Source organism: Onychomys torridus, chromosome 15 (genome assembly GCF_903995425.1).
Source record: "Onychomys torridus chromosome 15, mOncTor1.1, whole genome shotgun sequence".
Lineage (NCBI taxonomy): Eukaryota > Metazoa > Chordata > Mammalia > Rodentia > Cricetidae > Onychomys > Onychomys torridus.
In genome coordinates this window covers 49,685,292-49,707,984 of record NC_050457.1, presented here as the reverse complement: position 1 = coordinate 49,707,984, position 22,693 = coordinate 49,685,292, and the positions used below count along the sequence as shown (strand labels likewise).

Below are 22,693 nucleotides of genomic sequence, written 5' to 3'. Positions count from 1 at the left end.
AAGTCCTTTGCTCTCTTAATCCAATGACTTTTCCACGGTGCCAGAATGAATGAACATTTCTGGTATTTGCTCTTTTTGGATTCTGGAGGGCATGGAGTTCCATGCTAAGTAATTTTCACTTTGTGTGAGGGACACTTTGGAGAAGGTAGGAGGCTTTGTACCAGGGAGTGCTATGTTTAAGCCAATGCTAGATGGAAACAAATCTGGTAGCAAGATGTAGGATGTGTTAGAAGAGACATCACAGAAAGATAAGACAATCAGGACATGAATTCAAACTGGGACACATACTTTTAAATATACATCCAGTCACATGCTGATCAAGTTAGTTCTTCATATGCCCTTCAGCTTTTCTGTAGGCAAAAGGTCTTGGTCAGTTTTCCAGTATTACTTTTAATAGGCTTCATATCATCTAATGTTCTTTTAAAATAATTCTTAGGCTGAAAACATTTGTAAATTGTATCTCCTGGGAATAGGATTTTAAAATTATTAATTAACTTAGAGTGTATGTGTGTGTGGATGGTGTGTGTGTGTGTGTGTGTGTGTGTGTGTGAGTGATGAAGTCAGAGATCAACCTGGGGTGTCATTCCTCAGGGCTCTCCACTTTGCTTTTTGAGACAGGGCCTCTTGCTGTTCTGGGACTTGCTAATTCGTCTAGGTTGTCTGGGGAGTGAGTCACAGGGATTCTCTTATTTGCCTATCCATGGCTGGAACGTAAGTGTCCACCACTGTATGTGGGCAATACAACAGAGGTCCTTGTATTTGTGTGGCAAGCACCTTACACACTGGATACCCAAGCCTTGTTTGCTCTGTTGTCATGATAACATTGTAAGTAGTATATTTTCTCATTTATGGTAATTGGGTGAAGTTTACTGCTAAGTATATTTCAGTGGGTATGTCAAATTAAAACAAATATATTGCCACTTTTCTTTTCTTCGAGACAGAGTTTCTCTGTGTAGCTTTGTGCCTGTCCTGGATCTTGCTCTGTAGACCAGGCTGGCCTCGAACTCACAAAGATCCGCCTGCCTCTGCCTCCCGAGTCCTGGCATTAAAGGCATGCGCCACCACTGCCTGGCCTATATTGCCACTTCTAAGACTCCGGTAACACTTATAGGAAAGAATATTTATGATTGCACATACTAATGACTAGAGTTTGGGAAATTATGTATGCATTTGCAATAGTGGAAATAAGGGTATAGATGAAGATGAGATGATGGCATGGGTAACAGAGAAGCAAAATAAGATCTAATAGGTATTTTCAGGGAGTTAAACGTTTAGAGTGCCGCTGTCATCCAAGGTATTTTCTGCATTATTTCCCAAAATGCTCTTGGGCTGCAATAATGGAAAATATTTAAAATTTTAAGCAGCACAATGAATTTATTATTTTATAAGTCAAGAAACCCTGAGATAGGATGGCTCCAAGATTCATGGTCAGTGATTCGTTGATATCACCAACCTCTCAGCTTCCAATCACTTTCCAAATACAGCATAGTGACCAGGCTTTATCTTCATGGCTTCCAGCTGCCTGATATGAATTGAGAAATTCCATCATAGGATGCAGTATTTCTAGTGTGACAAGAAGCATATAAGATGAAGAAATGCTTCCCCAGAGGTGTTAGCACAGAAAGGGTTTCCTTCAGGATTAATTGGTGACACATATGCCATGTATTCATTTACAAACCAGTTAATGCAATGGGAAATACCATTATCCCAGACAAATCTACATGAATTAGGATTTATTCTGTGAGCCAGGCATGGATCCTGTCCCTGAAGGAAGGAATTCTCAGGAGATAGGGGCTCCATTGACAGATATGGCCAAACATCTACTGGTCTTTTACAGTTACTGTGGAGAGTTGCAGTTTCTCATCTACAACTTGTGGTTTCAATAGTCTTCAAATTCATCTCTGCACATAGCTGAGAAGTTCTTGAGGCTCATGATTCTTCATTTGTAGAAATCTTACTTCGCTCTCCTCTCCATGTGCTGAGTTAAGGCAGAGCGAAACACTTCAAATGCAAAGTCCACTTCCAGCTTAGTGATGCACATGGGAGGCGCAATGCGGAACGTCTGAGGAGACAGAGGATAATGGAGCTCAAATCATCAGAGAGTCGAATGGGACTTCCAGAAATGGGCTAAACCAAGAATCCAAAAACTTATTTATTTCTATCCTATTTCTGACATTTCTCTCCCTAGGTTGACTTGCTCCTCTCCCCTCCTGGGCTCGTTCACCTTCAAGTCTTTACACAAATCCTTTTATCTTCTTGCTTTTGAGTTTTATCTTTTGGCCATTTGTTTACCTGCTTGCCCTTCTACCACCTTCCCTGAGATCTTGGCCACCTCCTCCATGCTCAGTTGCTGTCACCACAAAACATGTTTTCCCCATTCCCATCATCATCTCCACTGTTCTGTATCTACTTCTGTTCAAAGTCAATGGCTGAATAAGCCAATTGCTGTTTCCCATTGTGCCCACCATTTTCATCAGAGTTTGGGGCTTCTCATTCCTTCATTGTTTTCTGACCCATCACTCCACTCAGGTCTCTTCCTTCTGTTGTCTCACAGTTGGCAGAACAAAGGCAACCAAACCACCCTCTCTCTCGCCCCTCACTCTGCACACATTTCCAGGCTGACGTTGCTTTGCTCATGTAGCCAAGTCTCGGTGCTGATTAATGCTGTTAATGAACTGCTTTGTTCCTATGTATGTGGCTGAAAAAATACGAATATCAATCACACAGGGGACCTGAGTGGCACTACCAGATATTTGCAGTCTCCAATTTCTGCTGGATCCTGAGAATATTCTCTTCCTCTATCGGCTTCCTTTCATTTCTTTCTAAACCTGTAGTTTTTGTCTGAGCTTCTTTTTACCAACTTCTACGCTTCCCACTCTTATTTCATAAGCAATCAGGTTCCTATTTCCTTGAAGGAAATTGAACCTCCCAGACAAATCTTTAAGTTTGTTCCTACATGCATTCTTTTATCTTTCCCAAAGGCTCAGAGAATGATGTGTCTTTACTCTTCAGTTCTAAGTGGTCCACCCCAGCTCTTGACCCTGGATCATCACTTTTAATTCCAGGAAACATCCCCATGTTCTCTCAAATCTTTGACCTCCCTTCAATTTTTGCCCAGCCAGTCAGTATCAGTAAGATGTTTAAATCTTTCATAATCCCAACTCAGAGCACACTGAGCAAAAATCTGAGTTGATGTGCAGTGTAATAACCACGTTTTCTTCCTGCTTTTACTCAGTCTTTTTTTTTTTTTTTTTCAAGACAAGGTTTCTCTTTGTTACATCCCTGGCTGTGCTGGAACTCACTTTGTGGACTATGCCAGCCTCTGCCTCCCAAGCTCTATGATTAAAGACATGGGCCACCATGTCTGGCTACTTTTACTCAATCTTATTTAAAAGACTTGCTGATACTCTTCACTCCATTCTTCCCAACCCACTGCAGCATGCTTTCTGTCCTATTAGTTTTCTGATACTACTATACTAAGGTTAATTGCAAGGCATGAGATCCACTGGGCATTTCCCAGCCATGCCCTTCCTGATTATCTCTCTTATGCGTCATATTTGGGCATTCCTTTCCCTGATCCATCTTGTCTTCTGCCTCTTTACTCCACACTCCTCTAAACTCTGGGCACACCATTGACTCCTTCCTGTCTCCACGTTCCTCCCCTTCCCTTCTGTCTATTGAAGGGAGTTCTTCCCTAAGTTTCTGTCCCAACCTCATCAAGCTTTTCACTGGGACACTAGACTTCCCCAGTTTTCCTCATTTTACCATTTGTGTGCTGATGACCCCAAACCATAATTTTTCCACTTAACTGCATGTTCAACTGCCAAACTAGGTGCCCACAAATGACTTAAATGAAGCCTGCTCAAGGATGAATGCATTCATGCCCACCGTAAGCCAAATTGAACATGAGGCTTTCATCCTTCACTCTTGCTTATTTTTCAGACCCAAATCTTGTGCAGTTCACTCTCAAAAGACCATCAGAATGTACCTTTTATTTCTACAGCCACTGTTGAAGCACAGAGAGCATCCTCAGTTTCTGCCAGACTCCCTGCCTCCAATCTTGTCTCAGAGTACAGACTCAAAAATGCACTTACTACTTACATGATCTGATCTGGGCAACTGACTTAACTTCTAAGCACCTCTAAAGTAAGGGTGATAATAGGACTGATTTCTGTGGTTTGTTGAGAGAGCATTATATGAGTCAGCATGTACAACATGTCAAGAAGAGTGGCTGACAAGGTAACAGGACTTCTAGCTGTCCCCAGCCACCACATTAAGCTGATGCTTCACCCACACTAGTGTGTGGATAGCTAGCTCTTTGCATTCTGCTGTTCTTTTCCTCATGCTTTGGCTATTTGTATAGTGAGTTAAAGCTCTGCCAGCCAGAACAACTGGCTTCAGCATCCATCCTCTTTCCTTCCACAGCATCACATCTTATATCTGCAGAAGGGATTAATATATTGTATGGCAGTTTTGTGTTGGTATGTTTTTCTTTTCTCCTCCCATAAGCTCAATGAAGAATGTGATCAGAACACATTTATCATTGTAGCTTTGGTTCCCAGCATATCACTGGCTGCTTATCATGAATTTGAAGGAAAAACTCAACAAGTAGACAATTACTTCATATCTTTATAACTGAAGATTGAGATAATTAAGCCGCCCTATTTGATATGAACAGAAAATAATTCCTGGTGTTTATTTAGGCATCTTGTCTGATAGCTTCAGTGTCCTCTGTCAAGCATGAGGCAAGGAGTAGATGTTTCAGTATCCATTGTGTTAGCCAGGAAGGGGGTAGGACAATGGGACAAATGAGGAGTGTTTAAAGTAGGTAGAAATATTAAACTGCATTTAAAAGAAAAGAGTCTGCTGATCTTCTGCACACTGGATTGACTAAAGGTAGCAACAATGCACTGTATATTTCTAAAGTCCATGGGGTGGTTTGAATAGCTGTGGCTCCCATAGACTCATGTGTTTGAATGTTTGGCCCATAGGGAGTGGCACTAGTAGGTCATGTGGTCTTGCTAGAGTAGGTGTGGCCTTGCTAGAGTAGGTGTGGCCTTGCTAGAGTAGGTGTGGCCTTGCTAGAGTAGGTGTGGCCTTGCTAGAGTAGGTGTGGCCTTGTTAGAGTAGGTGTGGCCTTGCTAGAGTAGGTGTGGTCTTGTTAGAGTAGGTGTGGCCTTGCTAGAGTAGGTGTGGTCTTGCTAGAGTAGGTGTGGCCTTGCTAGAGTAGGTGTGGCCTTGCTAGAGTAGGTGTGGTCTTGTTAGAGTAGGTGTGGCCTTGTTAGAGTAGGTGTGGCCTTGCTAGAGTAGGTGTGGCCTTGTTAGAGTAGGTGTGGCCTTGCTAGAGTAGGTGTGGCCTTGCTAGAGTAGGTGTGGCCTTGCTAGAGTAGGTGTGGCCTTGCTAGAGTAGGTGTGGCCTTGCTAGAGTAGGTGTGGCCTTGCTAGAGTAGGTGTGGCCTTGCTAGAGGAAGTGTGTCTCAGTCTTCTGCCTGTGGATCAGGATGTAGAACTCTGGGCTCCTTCTCCAGCAACATGTCTGCCTGCGTGCCACCTGCCATGATAATAGACTAAACCTCTGAACTGTAACTTAGTCCCAATAAAATGTCTTCCTTTATAAGAGTTGTCATGGTCATGGTGTCTCTTCACAGCAATAAAACCCTAACTAAGAAGATCAAGAAGGAAGAATTTTGAATATTCTCACCACAAAGAAATGATATGTGAGAAGACAGATAAGCATCATCTCTTGAACATTATAACAGTATTCATAAATCCAAACATCATGATGTGCTCCCTAAATATGGGCAATGATCATGTTTCATGAAAGAAAATGTTTTGAAATGAGCAAAATTAAAGAGGGAAAAAAGAATATTCATGGGGAATAAAAGTCACTCTTATTCCTGAATCTCTACCATAGGAGCCCATCCATGTGAGGGACCTGATGCTGTAGAGATTTAGAGGCAGGTCATATTGTGCTGCATCATCATCATCATCATCAACATCATCATCTCATTGTTGTAGCACAGGGTCAGAACAGGGTTTAACTTAGGAAGAGGGTAGGTAGGGTGAGCCTGTCTTGGAATAGTTCAGCTGAGGGTGAAGGACACTGTTCTGTACTAGGGATCAAGTTTAGGATGGTCCCTAATCTCTCTTTCTGGGATCATTTAGGGCAGCCATGGATTTGAGATTGCTGTCTGCTGTAATGGCCACTAAAGCGGAGCAGATTCATAAAGTCAGACTTCAGGGTGGAGTTAAGAATGACTATGATTGTTTTCTCAGGGCTTAGAACTAATTAATACACAATACAATGCATATGTATGTATAAGTTTCATGAGTGTTATGATTCTATTATCACCCATGCTGTGAATTGTCTGATTTGTGTGGCCTTTCTAAAGCCTCTCCTTTGCCTACAAAAAAATGGATAACTGAATCCCTTTACCACATCACCCTCTAGTGGCAGAAGCTGTCTCTTGTCCATGACTTTTGACTATACTTGAGTATTATCATAACACAGAGGGAGGAAGTACTGCTGGGTCCCCTAGCATAGGGACATATCAGGCAGACCCTACCTGATGGGCAGCTCTTCTCTTACCTGAGAAAAAAGGCCACCTCTGCCCACCAAGAGCCCCATGTCTTTGCAGTCCTCATGGATTTGATTTACTTCTGTTTTAGGAAGAGGCTGGCGGCTCATCTGTGAATACATTAAAAAAAAAAAAAAAGGTTTTCTATTTGGTGTTTGAATGGTTAGAAAAATTATTTCCCCAGGTATGGGGCCCGGGAAAAACTACAACAAAACAAAACTCAAGCAATCAATGTCTCCCTAATTAAATAAAGCTGTTAATTACTGAACCAGAGTTGGTTTTGGGGGATAGGGTGGGTAGGTATTAAAAGTATTGGCTTTTACTCTACTTTATCCAAAAAATTTCCAAAGACAAAGTGAAATTCCATGTAGGCAGTAAATGAATCCTGGCTCCACTAAAGGCTACCCTGGGGGTTTGGTCCTTTAATAGCTGATTTGGGATCTGTTTTGTTTATGTTGAAATCTCCTTCAACTCATTAGGGTGCTCTGCCTAGCTAAAGAGTTCATTCCAAAGTCCAGGAAGTGGCTTAGAAGTTGCATAAGGGCACATAGCAGCTAAATGTTTCCCAGGGCACAGCAAAGCCATGGAGCTGGTATGCAGCTATGTATTTTCTATGTGTGTGGAATTACTCTTTCCCCAAGATTCTAACTGTTAGGGTTAGGAAAAGTAAGTGCTTAGGAGCCAAGAGACCATGTCAGATCTTTAGGCACTGAAGTTGGTTTCTTACCAGGGGCTCAGACATGCTACTTCAACTTTGGTGACATTGGCCTGGAGTTTGCATCATTTCTGTGTGTTCCTGCATCCTCAGTCTACAAATACTAATATTTCCCCCTAGTTCATCTATTTCAAGCCTAAGTGCACCTGCCTTCCCTGGGGCCTTTCACACTACAAAAACACGGGCCTTCTGATAGGACAAATTGGTATATCTGGAAATGCTTAGCATCTGTATTTTTAACATGATCCTTAGATAGCTGTCTTGGGAACCCTTCCAGTCCTCCTTAATAAGTCTTGGGTGCCTTTGCTGCCCTGTTTTCTCCCGTTTCCTTCACAGATCAGTCATAGGGATCATCATCACTATGCCTAGCTTCCAAGATTTAGATGTGTAAGCCATGATCCTGTGCATGAGTCAGCCTCTAAGGTAGAGGAGGGTTCCTTTATGTGCACCCAGCTTGCTGTTCCCTCAGGGCTTCCTACCCACCCTTCCCATGGGCCTTGCTAGTGTATTACATATAGTAACCAACAGCTTCATAGTTTGAATAATATACATGCATTCGGCCCTGTTAACTTCCATATTACCTGCTGCCGGCCCCAGGAAGCCCCCCAAACAGCTGCAGATCATTACCTTGTCTTGAACCATCTCTACCCCTATCATTAGGCCTTTGCCTCGAACATCCCCAATGATGTCGAATTCATCCCGCAGCTCAGCAAACTTCAGTAACATGTAGGTACCAACTTCTTGACTGTTTTTCTGTAGATTTTCTTCTTTGAGTACCTGTTGAGAGACATCCCTAAATAATCTTCAGGGCAAATGTTGGAGGACTGCCTGAGAAGCACAGAGAGGTAAGTGCCCAGGGTCCTCCTTATAGCAACGTAACAAGACAAACAGGACCTGGAACAGAGCCAGATGTGGACGGACAGACCATGGACCACATGAAAAGCTGCTGTAAGGAATGAAACACTTGTGGTAAAGGGGGTTTCCCTGAGCCTGCCCACCTGTAGAGGTGAACAAGAATTTAAGAAATGTTAGGGATATATGTTTCATAATGTGGAGTTCATTTTTGCAGGTTTTGCTGAGCACTTTCATACAGTGGTGAAAGCAATAAATAAATGAACTGGGGAAAGAAATCCCACAGGGGCTTGTCTCATGGCATACAGTGACCTCCCTAGGCCAGACAGGTTTTCATAGTCCAAACACTCCAGTGTGGGGACTGCTCCCCTTAGCTGAGCCTCATGTGCATCCGCAGCTAAGGAACCTGAGGTATAAAACATTTTTCATCTAACTTCCACTTACAGTGGACATCTGTGATGGGTTTAAAAAATTTTTAATTATGTTTGTATTTGTTCTGTGTTAAGTGTGTTGGGGGCACATGTGGAGGTTAGAGGATAGGAGTCAGTTCTCTCTTTCCACTGTGTGGATACCAGGGATCCAACTGAGATGACAGCAGATGTCTTTGCTTGGTGAACCATCTCCCTCAGCCTATAGCATCTATGATTCTTGACAAGACGCACACACACACACCACCTCTATACTTAGCTAATAATAACTGGATGATTTCAGGCTGATCTTGATGTTTTGAAGATTAATTGGTTCACCTAAGCCCTCTTTCTCACCTGGATTGGTTGGGATGACATAACATTGGGAAAAGAGGTTGGACTCTGGCTGGAGAAGCAGGCTGACTGACTGCAGAGCTTCAGCTGCCTTCCGCCCCTCCAAATGCAATCCCCCAGTCTCATCCCCAGATCTGTAGCAGACCCCTTGGGGGCAGTCTCCCCTCCTTCCCTGCTTGATCACACAGATCTCCTTCTCCAGCCTCCTTTCCCCCAACTTAATGCTTCATCCCAGCCCCCAACTCCAGCAAGCATTCCCTGGGAACCCCCAGGCAAGCCTGCTGGGGAAACAGGTAGCCCATGAAGCAGGTAGGCTAACTGTAGATCTTCAGTCTCCCCTCTCTCCAAATCCAACCTCCTGGTCTCATTTCCAGCTCTGTAGCAGAATACCTGCCATGGCCTCTCCTCACTCTAGCTCATTCCCAGTGAACTAAGCAAATCCTGGGAGGAAGTCTTGCTTTCCTCTCTCCTGTGGAGCCCTCATTTCCTGTCCTAGCCCATCCTCATTCCTAAAGAGGTTAAACACATCCAAGAAAACACAAGGACTAAATAATCCCAGACCAGAAAATCAAAAGAGGACACACACACACACACACACACACACACACACACACACACCATATCAACAAAATATCAGGAATCAACAAACACTGCTCACTGATATCTCTCAACATTAATGGTCTCAGTTCCCCAATAAAAAGACACAGACTAGCAGAAGGAATACAAAAACAGGATCCGTTCTTCGACTGCATCCCCAAACACATCTTAACATAAAGGATAGAAATCACCTCAGGGTAAAAGAATGGAAAAAGATATCTCAAGCAAATGGACTTTAAAAAACAAGCTGGTATAGCCATTTCAATATCTAATAAAATAGATTTCAAACCAAAACCAATCAGAAGGGAAAGACACTACATACTCATCAAAGGAAAATCCAACCAGAGGACATTGGAGTTCTTAACATCTATGCGCCTAACACAAGGGCACCCACATTCATAAAAAAAAAAATATTAACACAGCTTAAATCACATGGTGGCCCTCACACACTGATAGTGGTAGATGTCAATACCCAAATCTCACCAAAAACAGGTCATCCAGACAAAAACTAAATAGAGAAATGTTTGAGTTAGCTGACATTGTAAATCAAATTGACCTAACAGATATTTACAGAACAGTTCACCCAAACATAAAAGAATATATCTTCTTCTCAGAACTCATAGAACTGTGGTGATTTATTATGTCCCCTAATATACTGTGTCCCTCAATAAAATTTATCTGAGGATCAGAGGAAAAAGCCAGCCACTATAAGTAAACATAGAAGTCAGGCATTGGTAGCACACACATTTATTCCTATCACTTGGCAGGCAGGGATCTGTCTGGATCTCTGTGACTTCAAGGTCACACTGGGGATCAGAGCCAAGCATGGTGAGACAAGCCTTTAATCCTAGCACTAACAATAGAGGTCTGGAGGTCTGTATAGACAGATAGGAAGTGACAAAGCTGGGAAGGAAGAGGAAGTGATGTAGCTGGACTGAGAGAGCAAATGAGAGAGCAGAACAGAAAGGCATATAGGTGTGGGTATACAGGAAGTAAGTCTCTGTCTTTGGAGACTGAGGTGTTGGTGAGATGAAGTTAGCTTGTGGATTTTCCTATTTACCTGCTCTCTCAGGTTTTCATCCCTATATCTGGCTCCATGTTTTTTATTTAATAAAACCATTTAGAAATTCAACTGCATGGAATTTTACGTTACTGGTCCTTCATATATATCATGGCTTTTAGTTTAATGTTTTTCTGGGATTCCTGAATGTGCAAATGAGTGGGTCTCTGCATCTGTATCTATTTCTCGTGACTTTTCTTGGGCTCTCTTCCTTCTGTTTGTTTTGTCTTATTCTGATACATTAATTTTTGTTTTATCATATTATATTTTATTTTTATTAGTATCCCTTAGAAGCTGTGTGTGTGTGTGTGTGTGTGTGTGTGTGTGTGTGTGTGTGTGTGTGTGTGTGTGTGTGTGTGTGTGTGTGTGTGTGTGTGTGTGTTTAAATGAGAGCCAGAAATGGGGTGGAACAAGCTGGGAGGGGAGATGGGGAGGAAGCAGGAAGAGTAGAGGGAGAGGAAATTGTAATCAGGATATATTATGTGAAAAAGATATTTTCGATAAAAGGGAAAAAGTTGCCAATGCCAACAAAGAGAAATGAATGTCACATTTCTACCCACTCGTTCACATCTCAGGACTTCATCATTTCTTAAAGTATTTAATTAGCAATAATAGCTTTAACTTCTTCATTTTTATCTGAAACACTTTTACATTTCTTGAGTAGGTGAGTCATATTCATAGTCCAAAATAAGAAACATGAATGTGTAAACAGCAGCATGATTTGTACTGACCTCTGACCCTAGCCAAGTTTCACTTCATATAAACTGAATTCAAAAAATAAAAACAAAAAAACCCCAAAAAACCAAAAAACAAACTCTTTGGATGTTCTTTCAGAAACATGTTGTACTTATTTAAGCAAAAGACATTATACAATTTGGTAAGGACTTTTTTTCAACAAAATAATGGGATAACAAAAATAAGAATGTGGGACACTTTATTACTAAGTCGATCTAGCGAAATAACAGTGACTAGTTCTCTCCTAGGGACCATGAAGAATGTCTCTCCACTCTCATCAGAGAAACATCCTTTTGTGGTGTAGGGCAATCATTACCTACAATTGGTCAACACACTGAGAATAAGAGGCTGTGAAGTGCTCAGTTCTCAATGGGACATCTGTATCACATTCCTTCCCTTGAAGGTTCAGGGATCCTTGTGGAACTGGGGGTGAAAAGACTGTTAAGGCCAGAGGGAACACATGTCTGCAGCAGAACAGTATTTGCTTGCCTCGGCAGTGCCACTGCACATATGGACGCACACTGGCTGAGACTGGACGCAGGAGACTTGCACACGATGAAGCCAGTAAAAATCCAGGATGGATGGAGGAGGAGCTCAAGAAATCCCACTCCTATTGGAGGCTGCTTGGGGAGGGAGAGCCAGTTTTCTTCAGAAAAGTGGGTCCTGAGAGGCTACCCATGGTCCAGTACACGGTCCCGTGAACAAGTACATACATCACTCAATAGATTCAGTGAGTTAAAAAAAAAAATGGCACATGAAGTTAGGAGGAAAAAGTGGTGGGTGGTTATAGGGAAGTAATTTAAAGGGAGAGAAAAGGGGTGGATTTGATTAAAACACATTATATGTGTCTATAAAATTCTCAAGTAGTAACATTATTACAAAAGTGGCTAATATTGACCTAGATGAACGTGATAGGACTGAACAGGTTTTTTCAGAGTAGCTGTATTACCCTGATATAATCAGCTAAAACCTATAGTTTCTCTATAGTTCTTTCATTTATGACAACAAAAAGGAAGAAAACATCCATAGTGTATGGCAAAAATTACATTAAGAGGGTGACTAGTTGTTAAAACCTATACAACAAATACTACCTAGAAAACAAGCAAAATTCAGGGCAATTCTTACATTTCCCATGCATGTGAAGTTGATTATATATTACCCTCTATTCAGAACGTCAAGCACCCAAAGTAATCTTAAAAAAGAGGCACAGAGAATAGTAGCTGCAGACAAAATTTAAATTGGTGAATTATCGATTACATTTCTCTTTTACCATTGCAATGTGGTAGAGTCTGTCTAGAGTGTTGGTTTAAAAATAGTTACTTAGTGCATGCCGTCAATGGAGTCAGTGTAAGGGATAGGACAGACCTCAAGCACGGCAGATCCAATGGCACAGGCCAGGGGGCTTCCTCCAAACGTGTTGAAGTGATGTAGGCATTTAGTCAAAGATTTTGCAATTTCTAAGGGTGGAAAACAGAAGAGGTTAGAGTGACACATTCTCACCCATTATGTCTTCTCGTGACATTGGGGTCACATTCACTTCCGTCTTGTAAAGGACATCCATTTATCTCCTCCTCTACTCATCTGACAGTGATGGACTGAACTGTGTCCCCTTAAAACTGTATGATGAAATGATAGGACCACATATGGCCATATTTGAGGTAGAGTCTTTAAATGGGTCATTAGGATTAATTTGAGTCGCAAAACTGGGGCCCAAATCCCACGGGACAATGACTTTATAACAATGAGAGATTCTAGAGTGCTCATCATCTCTCTTGGGCACACATAGGGAAGGTCATTTAGAGAAATGGTGAGGAGGTGGCCATCTGCAAGGCTAGAGGAGAATCCTAGGCAACTCAGCCCTGGTGCACTTTGGTCTTGACAGACTTCTCTTATGTGGGAAGATAAATTTCTGTTGTTCCAGCCACTTGATCCATGGTGTCTTGCTTAGTCAGCCTGAGCTGACTAACTCATGGATAAGCAAGACAGCTTATTTTCTTAATGAGGTGACAACACAATCATTAATGTGTCACATGAATTAGAAAGCATCTTAAAACTTGACACTGCAGGACTTTGTATAAACTCTTCAATTAACCAAATCTTTCATTTCTACTTTTGAGACTAAGAAGGAAGTATTGAGGAAATGATCTTTTATGATGAATTCAGCAGCATAATTCTGTCAAGGCAGTTCATTACACTTCACTTTCTGCGATCATACATTTTTGGTTTTAAATTAATGTAATGATTATACAAAGTAATGGATTTATCCATTCTGCATTTCCACATATAGCTATGCTTCTTTTACTTTTGCTTAGTCTGTGACAACAGATACCACAAGATTTTAGTTATTTAATGGCCCAGAAATGTGCTGACTATTGGGAAGAACTATATATATATATATATAATTTCCACAGTCAATAGTTCACAAGAAACATATCCTTCAAAGTCTCACTACAATAGAAAATCAAATTTTAACCTTTATTTCAGAGAGCACTGGTTCTCAACCTTGCTAATGTTGTGACCCTTTAATACAGTTCATGCTGTGTTGACCCCACAACCATAAAATTATTTCATTGCTGTTTCATAACTGTAATTTGCTGCTTTTATGAACCTAATGTGTAAATTTCTGACATTTGGGATATCTGATGAATGACCCCAAAAAGTTTGCGACCCAAAGGTTGAGAAGCACTGTCATAGCATGGTCTGGATTTTATTGCTTTATATGTTCATATGGATTTTATATGTTTTATTGTATTTAGCTCTTTGGCTGATAGGACACTGACAGAGAAATCTGGACTTTGAATGGGAAGACCAAGGGACCACAAAAGAGTCTCTTTCAAGAAAAGATTCTTTTGGAAGTTTCAGTGTTTTGTTTTGTATTCTGTTTTCCTCACCTTCTTCAATGGTAGAATCCTGACTTTAACCACTGTGATGTGGAGAGAGAGGTTGTCTTCTCTCCAGCAAGGGGGGAATGGCGGACTCTCTTCTGACTGCCCGATGGCCCAGCACTTTTCTCTTTCATTTGCTTGGACAACATCTCATGTGGTTCCCATCACTGCCTCTAGTCTACACATGTTGCAACCCATGCTTTATGCTATGCCAGTGCAGGAGGCCCAGGAGCAAGCATGGACATGCTGAACATTGTACCTGGAGTGGTCACAACTGCAGCCATCGGGAAGCCATTCCCAATCCCTTTAGCCATGGTGACAATGTCAGGCAATACATCATGGGTTTGGAAGCCCCAGAAATGAGAGCCCAGCCTTCCAAATCCTGTCTGCACCTGGAAATAGATTAAAAACCATCAGAAACCTTTCAGACTCTGTTCTATTCCCTTCCCTCTACCTTCTTCTCATCTCTCCTTAGCCTTTCTCTATCCTTACAGACTTATGGACAAAGCCCTCCATCTATGTCTGAGGTTGGGGGTACCAAAAGCCATTTCCTAGCTTGGAAATTCCTTGGCAATATTCTTTATGTCTTTTGAATCTGTTACTTAACTTATCAAGGAGAAATAATCAGCACAGCACAGGGCTGCTTGAAAGTTATATGAATAACACATGCAAAAGGCATCAGGATGATTAACCCTCCTTAATAAGTCTCTCCTGTGCACAAGAAAACCAGAGAGAAAAGTGGAGAAACTGGCTCCCCTGGAGGAAGCAAGAGTAACCATCTATCCAGAAGGGCTGGATGCTTACCACCCAATGAGAAACTGCTGTCTTCCTGTCTTCCTGCATTATGAGGAGGACACAGCTGAGTGAATTCAGTTTAACTGCTTTAATCTAGAGCCAGTCATACATTGAAAGTTTATCATAGTTTTTGTTCACACTGTCCCTACTCTCAGTGACTTATGTTTCAAAATCACTTTCACCATCCTAAATCCCAGTAGGCTCTATTCAAAGCATTCTGGGCATGTGACCACCAGAGTCTCTCAATGGATTCTTGTTACCATTGTATGCATTATGAGAGCCCTGCCTGAGTTAGATTCCTAGTGTTTGTAGAAGGGAAGATAGCATGACAGAAAGATGTCATAAACATCGCCAGATCAGAGGCTTTCTTGATCTCTGTCTGTTTCTGTTGCTATGTCTGTCTGTCTCTCTCTCTCTCTCCACATGCACACTTGGCACAGTGGGATGGACACCCAGTCTCAATTGCATCAAAGACCAAGTTTTGCTTTGTTTTTTCAAAGGCTTCCTTCCTTCTCATTTACCCTTATTACAGGTTGCTGCAGCTAGGTTCTTGGCTGTTCTTAGGTGATAGTGACCAGTATAGGAGAGGAGCTGATTCCAAGAGTTATTCTTCAGTGACAGTGACCATTACAGGAGAAGATCTGAGATGTGGGAGTCTGACTGGCCTGGCCTGCAATGCCAAGTTGTCACTTCCTAGCAACAGGCCACGGGACAAGCTCATTAACTGGCCCAAACAATCATGTAGGAATTCCATGTAGGTTGTCTTTTGGCCTATGTTCCCTCTCAGCTCCATCTATCTTAAGCAGCATAAAAATGGCACAAATGGGGAAGAAACAGATGATTGTTTGGAAAACACACACACCATGCAGAATAAAGCATGGTCAGTCAATTGAGATGAAGAGTTTCACAGGGCTGGATGCACCGTAGGGCAGATGGATCATTCTTATGTGCATAAATCCTCGTGTCTCCTGGGATGGGGCATACACAGTAGGGCGTAGGACACCTGAGGCTGTGGCAGTAGGGGGCTGGGACAGTGTATTCTTGCCCCCATCTCTGTTATTATCCTGTTACTAGTTAGCATCCTGGTCTCTCTTAAATTTGCCTCATGCTCTGTTCTTGAAAGTCATGAAATGGGGGGCGGTGGGAGAAAAACAAGAGAACATCATGAAACCACATCTCTTGGAAATTCTGAAGTTCTGGTTTTCTTTGAATCCAGCCTACCTTCCTTCTAATTAGTGTGATTGTAAAAGCTTTGCTCTGTGTGGATTCCAAGGCCGATGTTTATCCTCTTTCCTGAGACAGCTAATTTCAAGCTGATTGAATGTGATTCTCTTTTTTTTCCCTCCCTGTTAATAACCAGTTATCTCTCTTTCAATGGGACCTTGATGAGTCCACTAGTACAAGGAAGGGAGGGGGAACAGAGCAGGAAGACCTTGCTGAAGCTGCTACTGTACAGCGCTGGCATTGGTATACTCTGAGCCCGACAGAAATCTAGCCACACAGTGGTGCTGGCAATTGCAAGCTTTCTGTCAACGGGGCAGCCCAGCACGAACTGTGAGGAAATTTTAGTCCGGGAAAACAATCAGTAAAGGCAAGTGAGATGGGCACACATAGGAGACGCACAGGTTTCCCATGTGCCCTTGATGGGTCAAGCCACCTGTGTGTGCAACCATGCTGGGCTCCAGCGGCGAAGCTGGAGGACTTCTGTGGCCTAGGTACCATCCTCTGGTCCTAAAAAAATCTCTAGAGCTATTCTAAGCAGATAAAATGCTGCTTTATCTGATATACTGCAAACTAAGGTATAATTCTAAGTCTATGAGCTGGAGCCCACAATGCTGGTGAGTATTAGTTCCTTCAAAATATCTCCCCTGGGGCTACAATGTACTTATTTCAGCTGGGTTGCCTCCACTCTGACACTTTATAAGTTTTGAGATCTAAGTCTGAATGTCTGAAGTGGTAGCAACCTTCTAATTTAGAGGCTGAATTATTACTTATTCTTTAAAAACAATCTAGCTGACACCACCTTGGCAAAAATTAAGATGAACACTAGACTATGAGATTAAATGTCTTTTACAGTTTGTCAGCGTTCTGGCAACAGTTCTTAGAGCAAGGAATAATAATAATGGCAGGAATAAAAAGGACATTGTGTAATGGTAGCATCACCCGTGCCCTCAGGCAACTTTTAATATAGAAACCAGTTCGGATGCTTAAGTTCTGTTATATTTGTTACTCTAATGAACTTTCTAAGAAAACAGCAGAGGCTTCTTTAGTTTATGGCCACACTTTAGAGTTCATGCATTTGCTTTCTGTCTGAGATGTCAAAGAGGTTTTGAAGAGGTCTCTTTCTACACCTGGCTTGTTCCTACTGCACTAAGTCATTCCCTGATGTGGCTACTCACTTCATCTGCAATGCACACACCTCCCCTCTCTCGAACCAACGCAAAGGCTTCCTTCAGAAACTCCTTCGGGTATTGGACAACACCATTCACACCCTGCAAAAGATTAAATCAGGAAGACTTGAGTGTCAGCAAGAGCCCTCACTTAGCATCAAGGATGAAGACAGATCATTATCCTCATCACCATGACATAATGCCATCAGCTGAATGAACAGCGTGTAGAACTGTTCCAACTGGAACTTTCATACTGTGACTTCAGGAGAAATGATGTGACTCTGTTCTTTCCTGAGGTTAGAAACAAGGAGGCTGAATGAGTTAAAGATAGGTGAACAGTGTGTATTACATAGTTAAAGATAGGCTCCTGAACAGTGTGTTAAATAGTTAAACATCAAAGGGTTTTCTTTTCCTGAGGACTTTAGGGATTCAATGGCTTCATCTATTTATCAGTCCATCTGTTCTGTGTGGGAATGAAGACGTTGTTTTCTTTTGGAGGTCTACTGAAAACTAGATTGTTTGTTTGTTTTGCTTTGTGTTCTTAAAAGGGGACCAAAAGAATGAATTGCACTTGGGGAAGAACACAGAAACAGGCACTTAGTTAATCTGGAGTCAAAACGGTGATAATGGAAAATTCAGAGAGAGACTAGGTTTGTATTACCCACTTGAATTGGCTCTGCAAAAAATCCAGCGATTGATTTGGCCACAGAAGTGTTCAGGGTTTCTTTGAACTGTTCGATGTACTGTTCTTTAGCTTGGCAGCTGTCTGCAGCAAACACAGACACACAGACACATATCACAGCATGTGATGTGAGAATGGCATCCAGAAAACACAAAGAAGCATGAACAGTCAACTAACTGGAGGTCCCTAGACTGTGGTGAGCTGGGGGTCCACAGGTATTTATCTCTCAAAGGGAGGGGCATTCTGCAGGAATAACTTCATGAAGACAGTCATAAAGGCATGAACAGATCACTTCAATAATTGTAGTTGTGGAAGGAATACACCAAAGTATCAAGTCTCGTATGGACAGCCATTTCATATAATGAACATCCTTTTAAATGGGTACATCTGACTCAAGTGTTATTGGGGTGACTTAATTTGTTTAAATGCAACTCTACGTTGATTATTACTTATTCTGATCCACGCTTTTAAACTGCAAAGTACTTTTGCATTCAGTCAGTAAATATGCTTATATAACCATCAGAATTCTGTTTAAAGAAGGACGTGTTAGAGTCAGAGAAGTTTTCTCCATGGTAACTCCTGACTCTGGGTTCTGTGTTTCTTATTTCATCAATGGAGGGCACATTCATTTTTGGAATCTGTAAATATGTCAAGTGTCTGATATACTATGGATGCTCAGCAAGTTTCTGAAGAATCAGAGGGAAATAAGGAGTGAAAATTGTGATAGCTTTGTGATATAGTGAGCAATTTCACTTGAAATTCTTCTCTGGATAGGTCAACTGTTGTTTAGGGAATGCCTTTAGTATGTTAACCCCTCCTCCAGGCTGAACTGATAATAAACCCACTCCCTCAGTTTTAAATGTCAATGACTATTTATTAATAGAAGACATACTTGTTTCTAAAAACTGTTTTGTAATTTTGTAGAGTATCTTAAGTACTAGACATATTTCCAAATTTGTACTCACCTTTTAATTTTCTTTAAATTTAATGAACATGCACATTTCATTGTTCGATAATTCCATTACCCGGATTTTGTGGTCTTTTTTTTTCTAGAATGTGGAGTTTTGTTTCCTTGTGCATTAGTTTTGACTATGGGTGGCTTATTTCCCTTAGTATTTGTGAATGTTCTTTGAAGCCTATGTGAATGAGGTAGGCTCATCAGAGTACCTGTCTGTTTGCAGCTTCCAGGAGCACAGGGCATTCCTGCCTCCAAATCAACCAGGGGCAGTAGATTTCAGAAAACAAAGCCTCATGCTGGGCAGCCTGTAGCTGAGATTTTCAGTTGTGATTCCTACTTCCATTCAGTGGAAGAATCCTTGCAGAGCTTTGCGCCTTGATACACTGCTGGTGCCTTGATTTCCAGTAGACCCTTGGATGATGTGTGTCCTCTTGCCAGCTCTGTGACTGGGAGGCTTTCGTGTTGTGTCTCATCTTGTGGATGTACTCCCATCTTGTCACTTCTCCCCTGTCTTCTGTGGAACCTTAAAACTGAAGCTCAAGCTCCCCCTGTTTTCCAAGAACCCTCAGGACGAAACTTACTATAATTCCCCAAGACCTATTTTTATTTCTAAGAAACCCCAGCCTATTTTTTCATTTTTAGGGAATCCATAATTTAAACATCTAAAACATCTGTAAAGATTTTAGAAGTTGTGGTATTGGTAAGAAAAATTGAAATGTGACATTTCATTTTAGTAGTTCAATGTATACAGGAGAAGCAGATTAGGATTTTGTACATCCCCATCTCTATCTATCTATCTATCTATCTATCTATCTATCTATCTATCTATCTATCTATTGATTTTTTGAGACGAGATTTATCTGTATAATAGCACTGGCTGTCCTGAAACTTGCTTTATAGATCCTGCTGGCCTCAAACTCATAGAGAATCACCTGCCTCTGCCTCCCAAGTGCTAAGATTAAAGGTGTGTAGCATCATGTCCAACTAGAAGTAATTTTTACTTTTTTAAAAAAGCTCATTATTTATACAAGTGTTTTGCTTGCATGTATGTGCACTACATTGGCAGTGACCACAGAGGTCAGACAATGGCATCAGATGGAAATTATAGATAGTTATGAGCTACCATGTGAGAGCTGGAAGTTGAACCCAAGTCCTATGGAAGTGCAGCCAGGGCTCTTAACCACTGAGCAATCTTCCCATCTCCTAAAGCCCCCTTTAAAAAATGTGTCTTAGGGCAAATTGTGACTTGTAAGCTACTTTTGCCTAATGGTATGTATGGAAAGTGTTATTTAAGGGGCAACATTTATTCTTTACGATTTATGTTTCACTAATTTTCTCAGTTAAAATTCTTCATAAAGAAGATAAACAAGGTCTCTGAACTCAGTGTTTTCCCTTTCTGCACATAGAATCTGAACTTGGTGTCTTTGTGTTCTGGGTTTCTTTCTTTGCCAAAAATATAGGAAGGAAGGAATAATTTGAGTTTCCTATGTTTCTTAGTCACACTTTCTATTAGCTTAATTCTAGGTGTACTTTGGTTAGTAGAACATTCTTTCTGGGTTCATGTTTAGAAACATTTAAAAGTGACATACTTGAGTTTAATTGTATGTCATTTAATTTTTCTACAAACACGAACTTTGACTATTGTAGTTAAGAAAAGTATTTGAAAATTTTTAACAGTATTAATCAACTATTACAAGACTTTCAGGGTTTCTTATTCTCTTGTATTGCTATTTGTTTCAATAAGGGTGTGTTTCACATTTTATGCCTGAGTTTTAGTTATTTTCAGATGGAGGTAGCCTGGACTATCTGTCTTGTTAAGCCTGGCAGCAGTTGTCCATCCATTCCACATGTCTCAGAAGTTACAGATTTGTATTCTCATCCTGCTTCAAGATGCTGGAAATATCCCTGATGGTGGTTATAGATACACCCCTAGATATAAGCCTTCATACACAGAGAAGCAAGCATAAACTCCCATGAGTGCAAGAGGACACAAAGAGACAGAACATTGCTTAGAAAGTTTACTGAAGCTCCAGGAGCCACCATCTATGTGTTCTGCCTTTGGATATGAAAATGCTCCAGGTAAGCAAGATGAGCAGTATCTACCCGTGACTGAACTTTAAGAATGATTATCTACATGCATACTTTAGTTCTCAACAGTTCTGTAGCATCTCTGAACATAACCGCAAATCTATGCCCGCAGAAGGGATCGAGGGGAAGATGTGGATGGGGTGGGAGGCCTCAGTACTTCTCATTATAAAAGAAAACTAAACCCAAATGCATTTATATTCCAGCTTCACTAAATAGTAAAAAAAAAAATCATCATGTTCCAAGAATGCATATGACATTTAGGAAAACTTTATTGACAAAGCTTTATTGATATCTTTGGAGTCAAATTGTCTATTTTTATTAGGAAAAGAAGAGACAAGAGCCTTGGATGGCTCTAGCAGATATATCAAACACACACACACACACACACACACACACACACACACACACACACACAGAGAGAGAGAGAGAGAGAGAGAGAGAGAGAGAGAGAGAGAGAGAGAGAGAGAGAGACCTGGCTTCTGGGTTTAGCAAGCTCTTTTATAACTAAGAAAATCAGAACAGAGTAAATCAACCTTAAGTGCTTAAGTCAGGGTAAAATCATATCAAAAATATTTTGCTTGAGTTTATCCTACACATTTTATATTTTACCAGTGCCTATCAATGTGTTTGGTGAGAAGTAAGACCATCTATTTTGTTTTCTCCATTTAGGGTGTGTTGCATTGTAAGATCATCTATTTTGTTTTCTCCATTTAGGGTGTGTTGCATTGGCCCATTCCTGTAACTTTAGGTCAGGCTTCCTATGGAGAGAGATAGGGTGCATTGGTGTCTCCATGGCAACATCAGGAGATGGTGGATGCTCTGTTGGATATCATAACAGAGCTATTACTTTAGAGTTTGTTTCAGTTGTTATTACAGAAAAGAGGTAAGCAGAGTGAGACACCAAGGAAGAGCAATATTGTTAAGGAACAGGAAGAGTTCCTTTCAAAAAGGAAAGAATGGCACAATCAGTGGTTAATAAGAGGTAAATTCCATCATGAGGTATGCCTGGAAATCTGGGCTTAGATTTGAATGAATCTCTGGAGAATAAACAATCCAGGAATTAGATAGAAGATTATGACATCTACCATATATATATAACAAACTGGCCTCTGTCTAAGCTGGGATCTGATGATATAATTATGAAATGAAAATATCCATACCACAGTTGTATGTATCCAGTGAGAAAACTCTAGGAGCAACTGCAAACTGGAATCATCCACATTAAAATTACTTGATATGGTGACTGAGTACAGTAACTGAACAGAAAGACACCACTGGAGTCTGTAGTCCACGTTTGCATCTTATCTAAAAATGTGGTGTCACAGCTCTCAGTGGGTGGTCTCCATCAAATCCCTCCCTTCAGAATTCAGGGAAACCCTCAGAAGAGGAGACACAAAGGGGACACAAAGAGTGTAGGAGCCAAAAGAGATGGAGGACACTAGAACAAGGTCCTCTAAATCAACTGACCTAACCTCATATCAATTCACAGAGATGGAAGCAGGAAGCACAGAGCCTGCAAGAGTCTGTGTCAGATCCTCCGTGCACACGCTCTCTCTCTCTCTCTCTCTCTCTCTCTCTCTCTCTCTCTCTCTCTCTC

The 22,693-nt window shown here is 41.3% G+C and overlaps 1 protein-coding gene across 2 annotated transcripts in view; it reads right to left on the bottom strand.

Moving 5' to 3' along the window:
* Window positions 1-1,954: 1,954 nt before the first annotated feature.
* Window positions 1,955-22,693, bottom strand: part of Agxt2 (alanine--glyoxylate aminotransferase 2) — a 36,153-nt gene continuing 15,414 nt past the window's right edge. For both annotated transcript variants that reach the window (XM_036207373.1, XM_036207374.1), the window contains exons 8-14: window positions 18,034-18,134; window positions 17,378-17,470; window positions 14,443-14,575; window positions 12,664-12,755; window positions 7,921-8,070; window positions 6,590-6,688; window positions 1,955-2,062 (exon numbers count right to left, since the gene is read on the bottom strand). In XM_036207373.1, coding sequence (XP_036063266.1) covers window positions 1,955-2,062; window positions 6,590-6,688; window positions 7,921-8,070; window positions 12,664-12,755; window positions 14,443-14,575; window positions 17,378-17,470; window positions 18,034-18,134 — 776 coding nt within the window. The remainder of the gene's footprint in view (window positions 2,063-6,589; window positions 6,689-7,920; window positions 8,071-12,663; window positions 12,756-14,442; window positions 14,576-17,377; window positions 17,471-18,033; window positions 18,135-22,693) is intronic.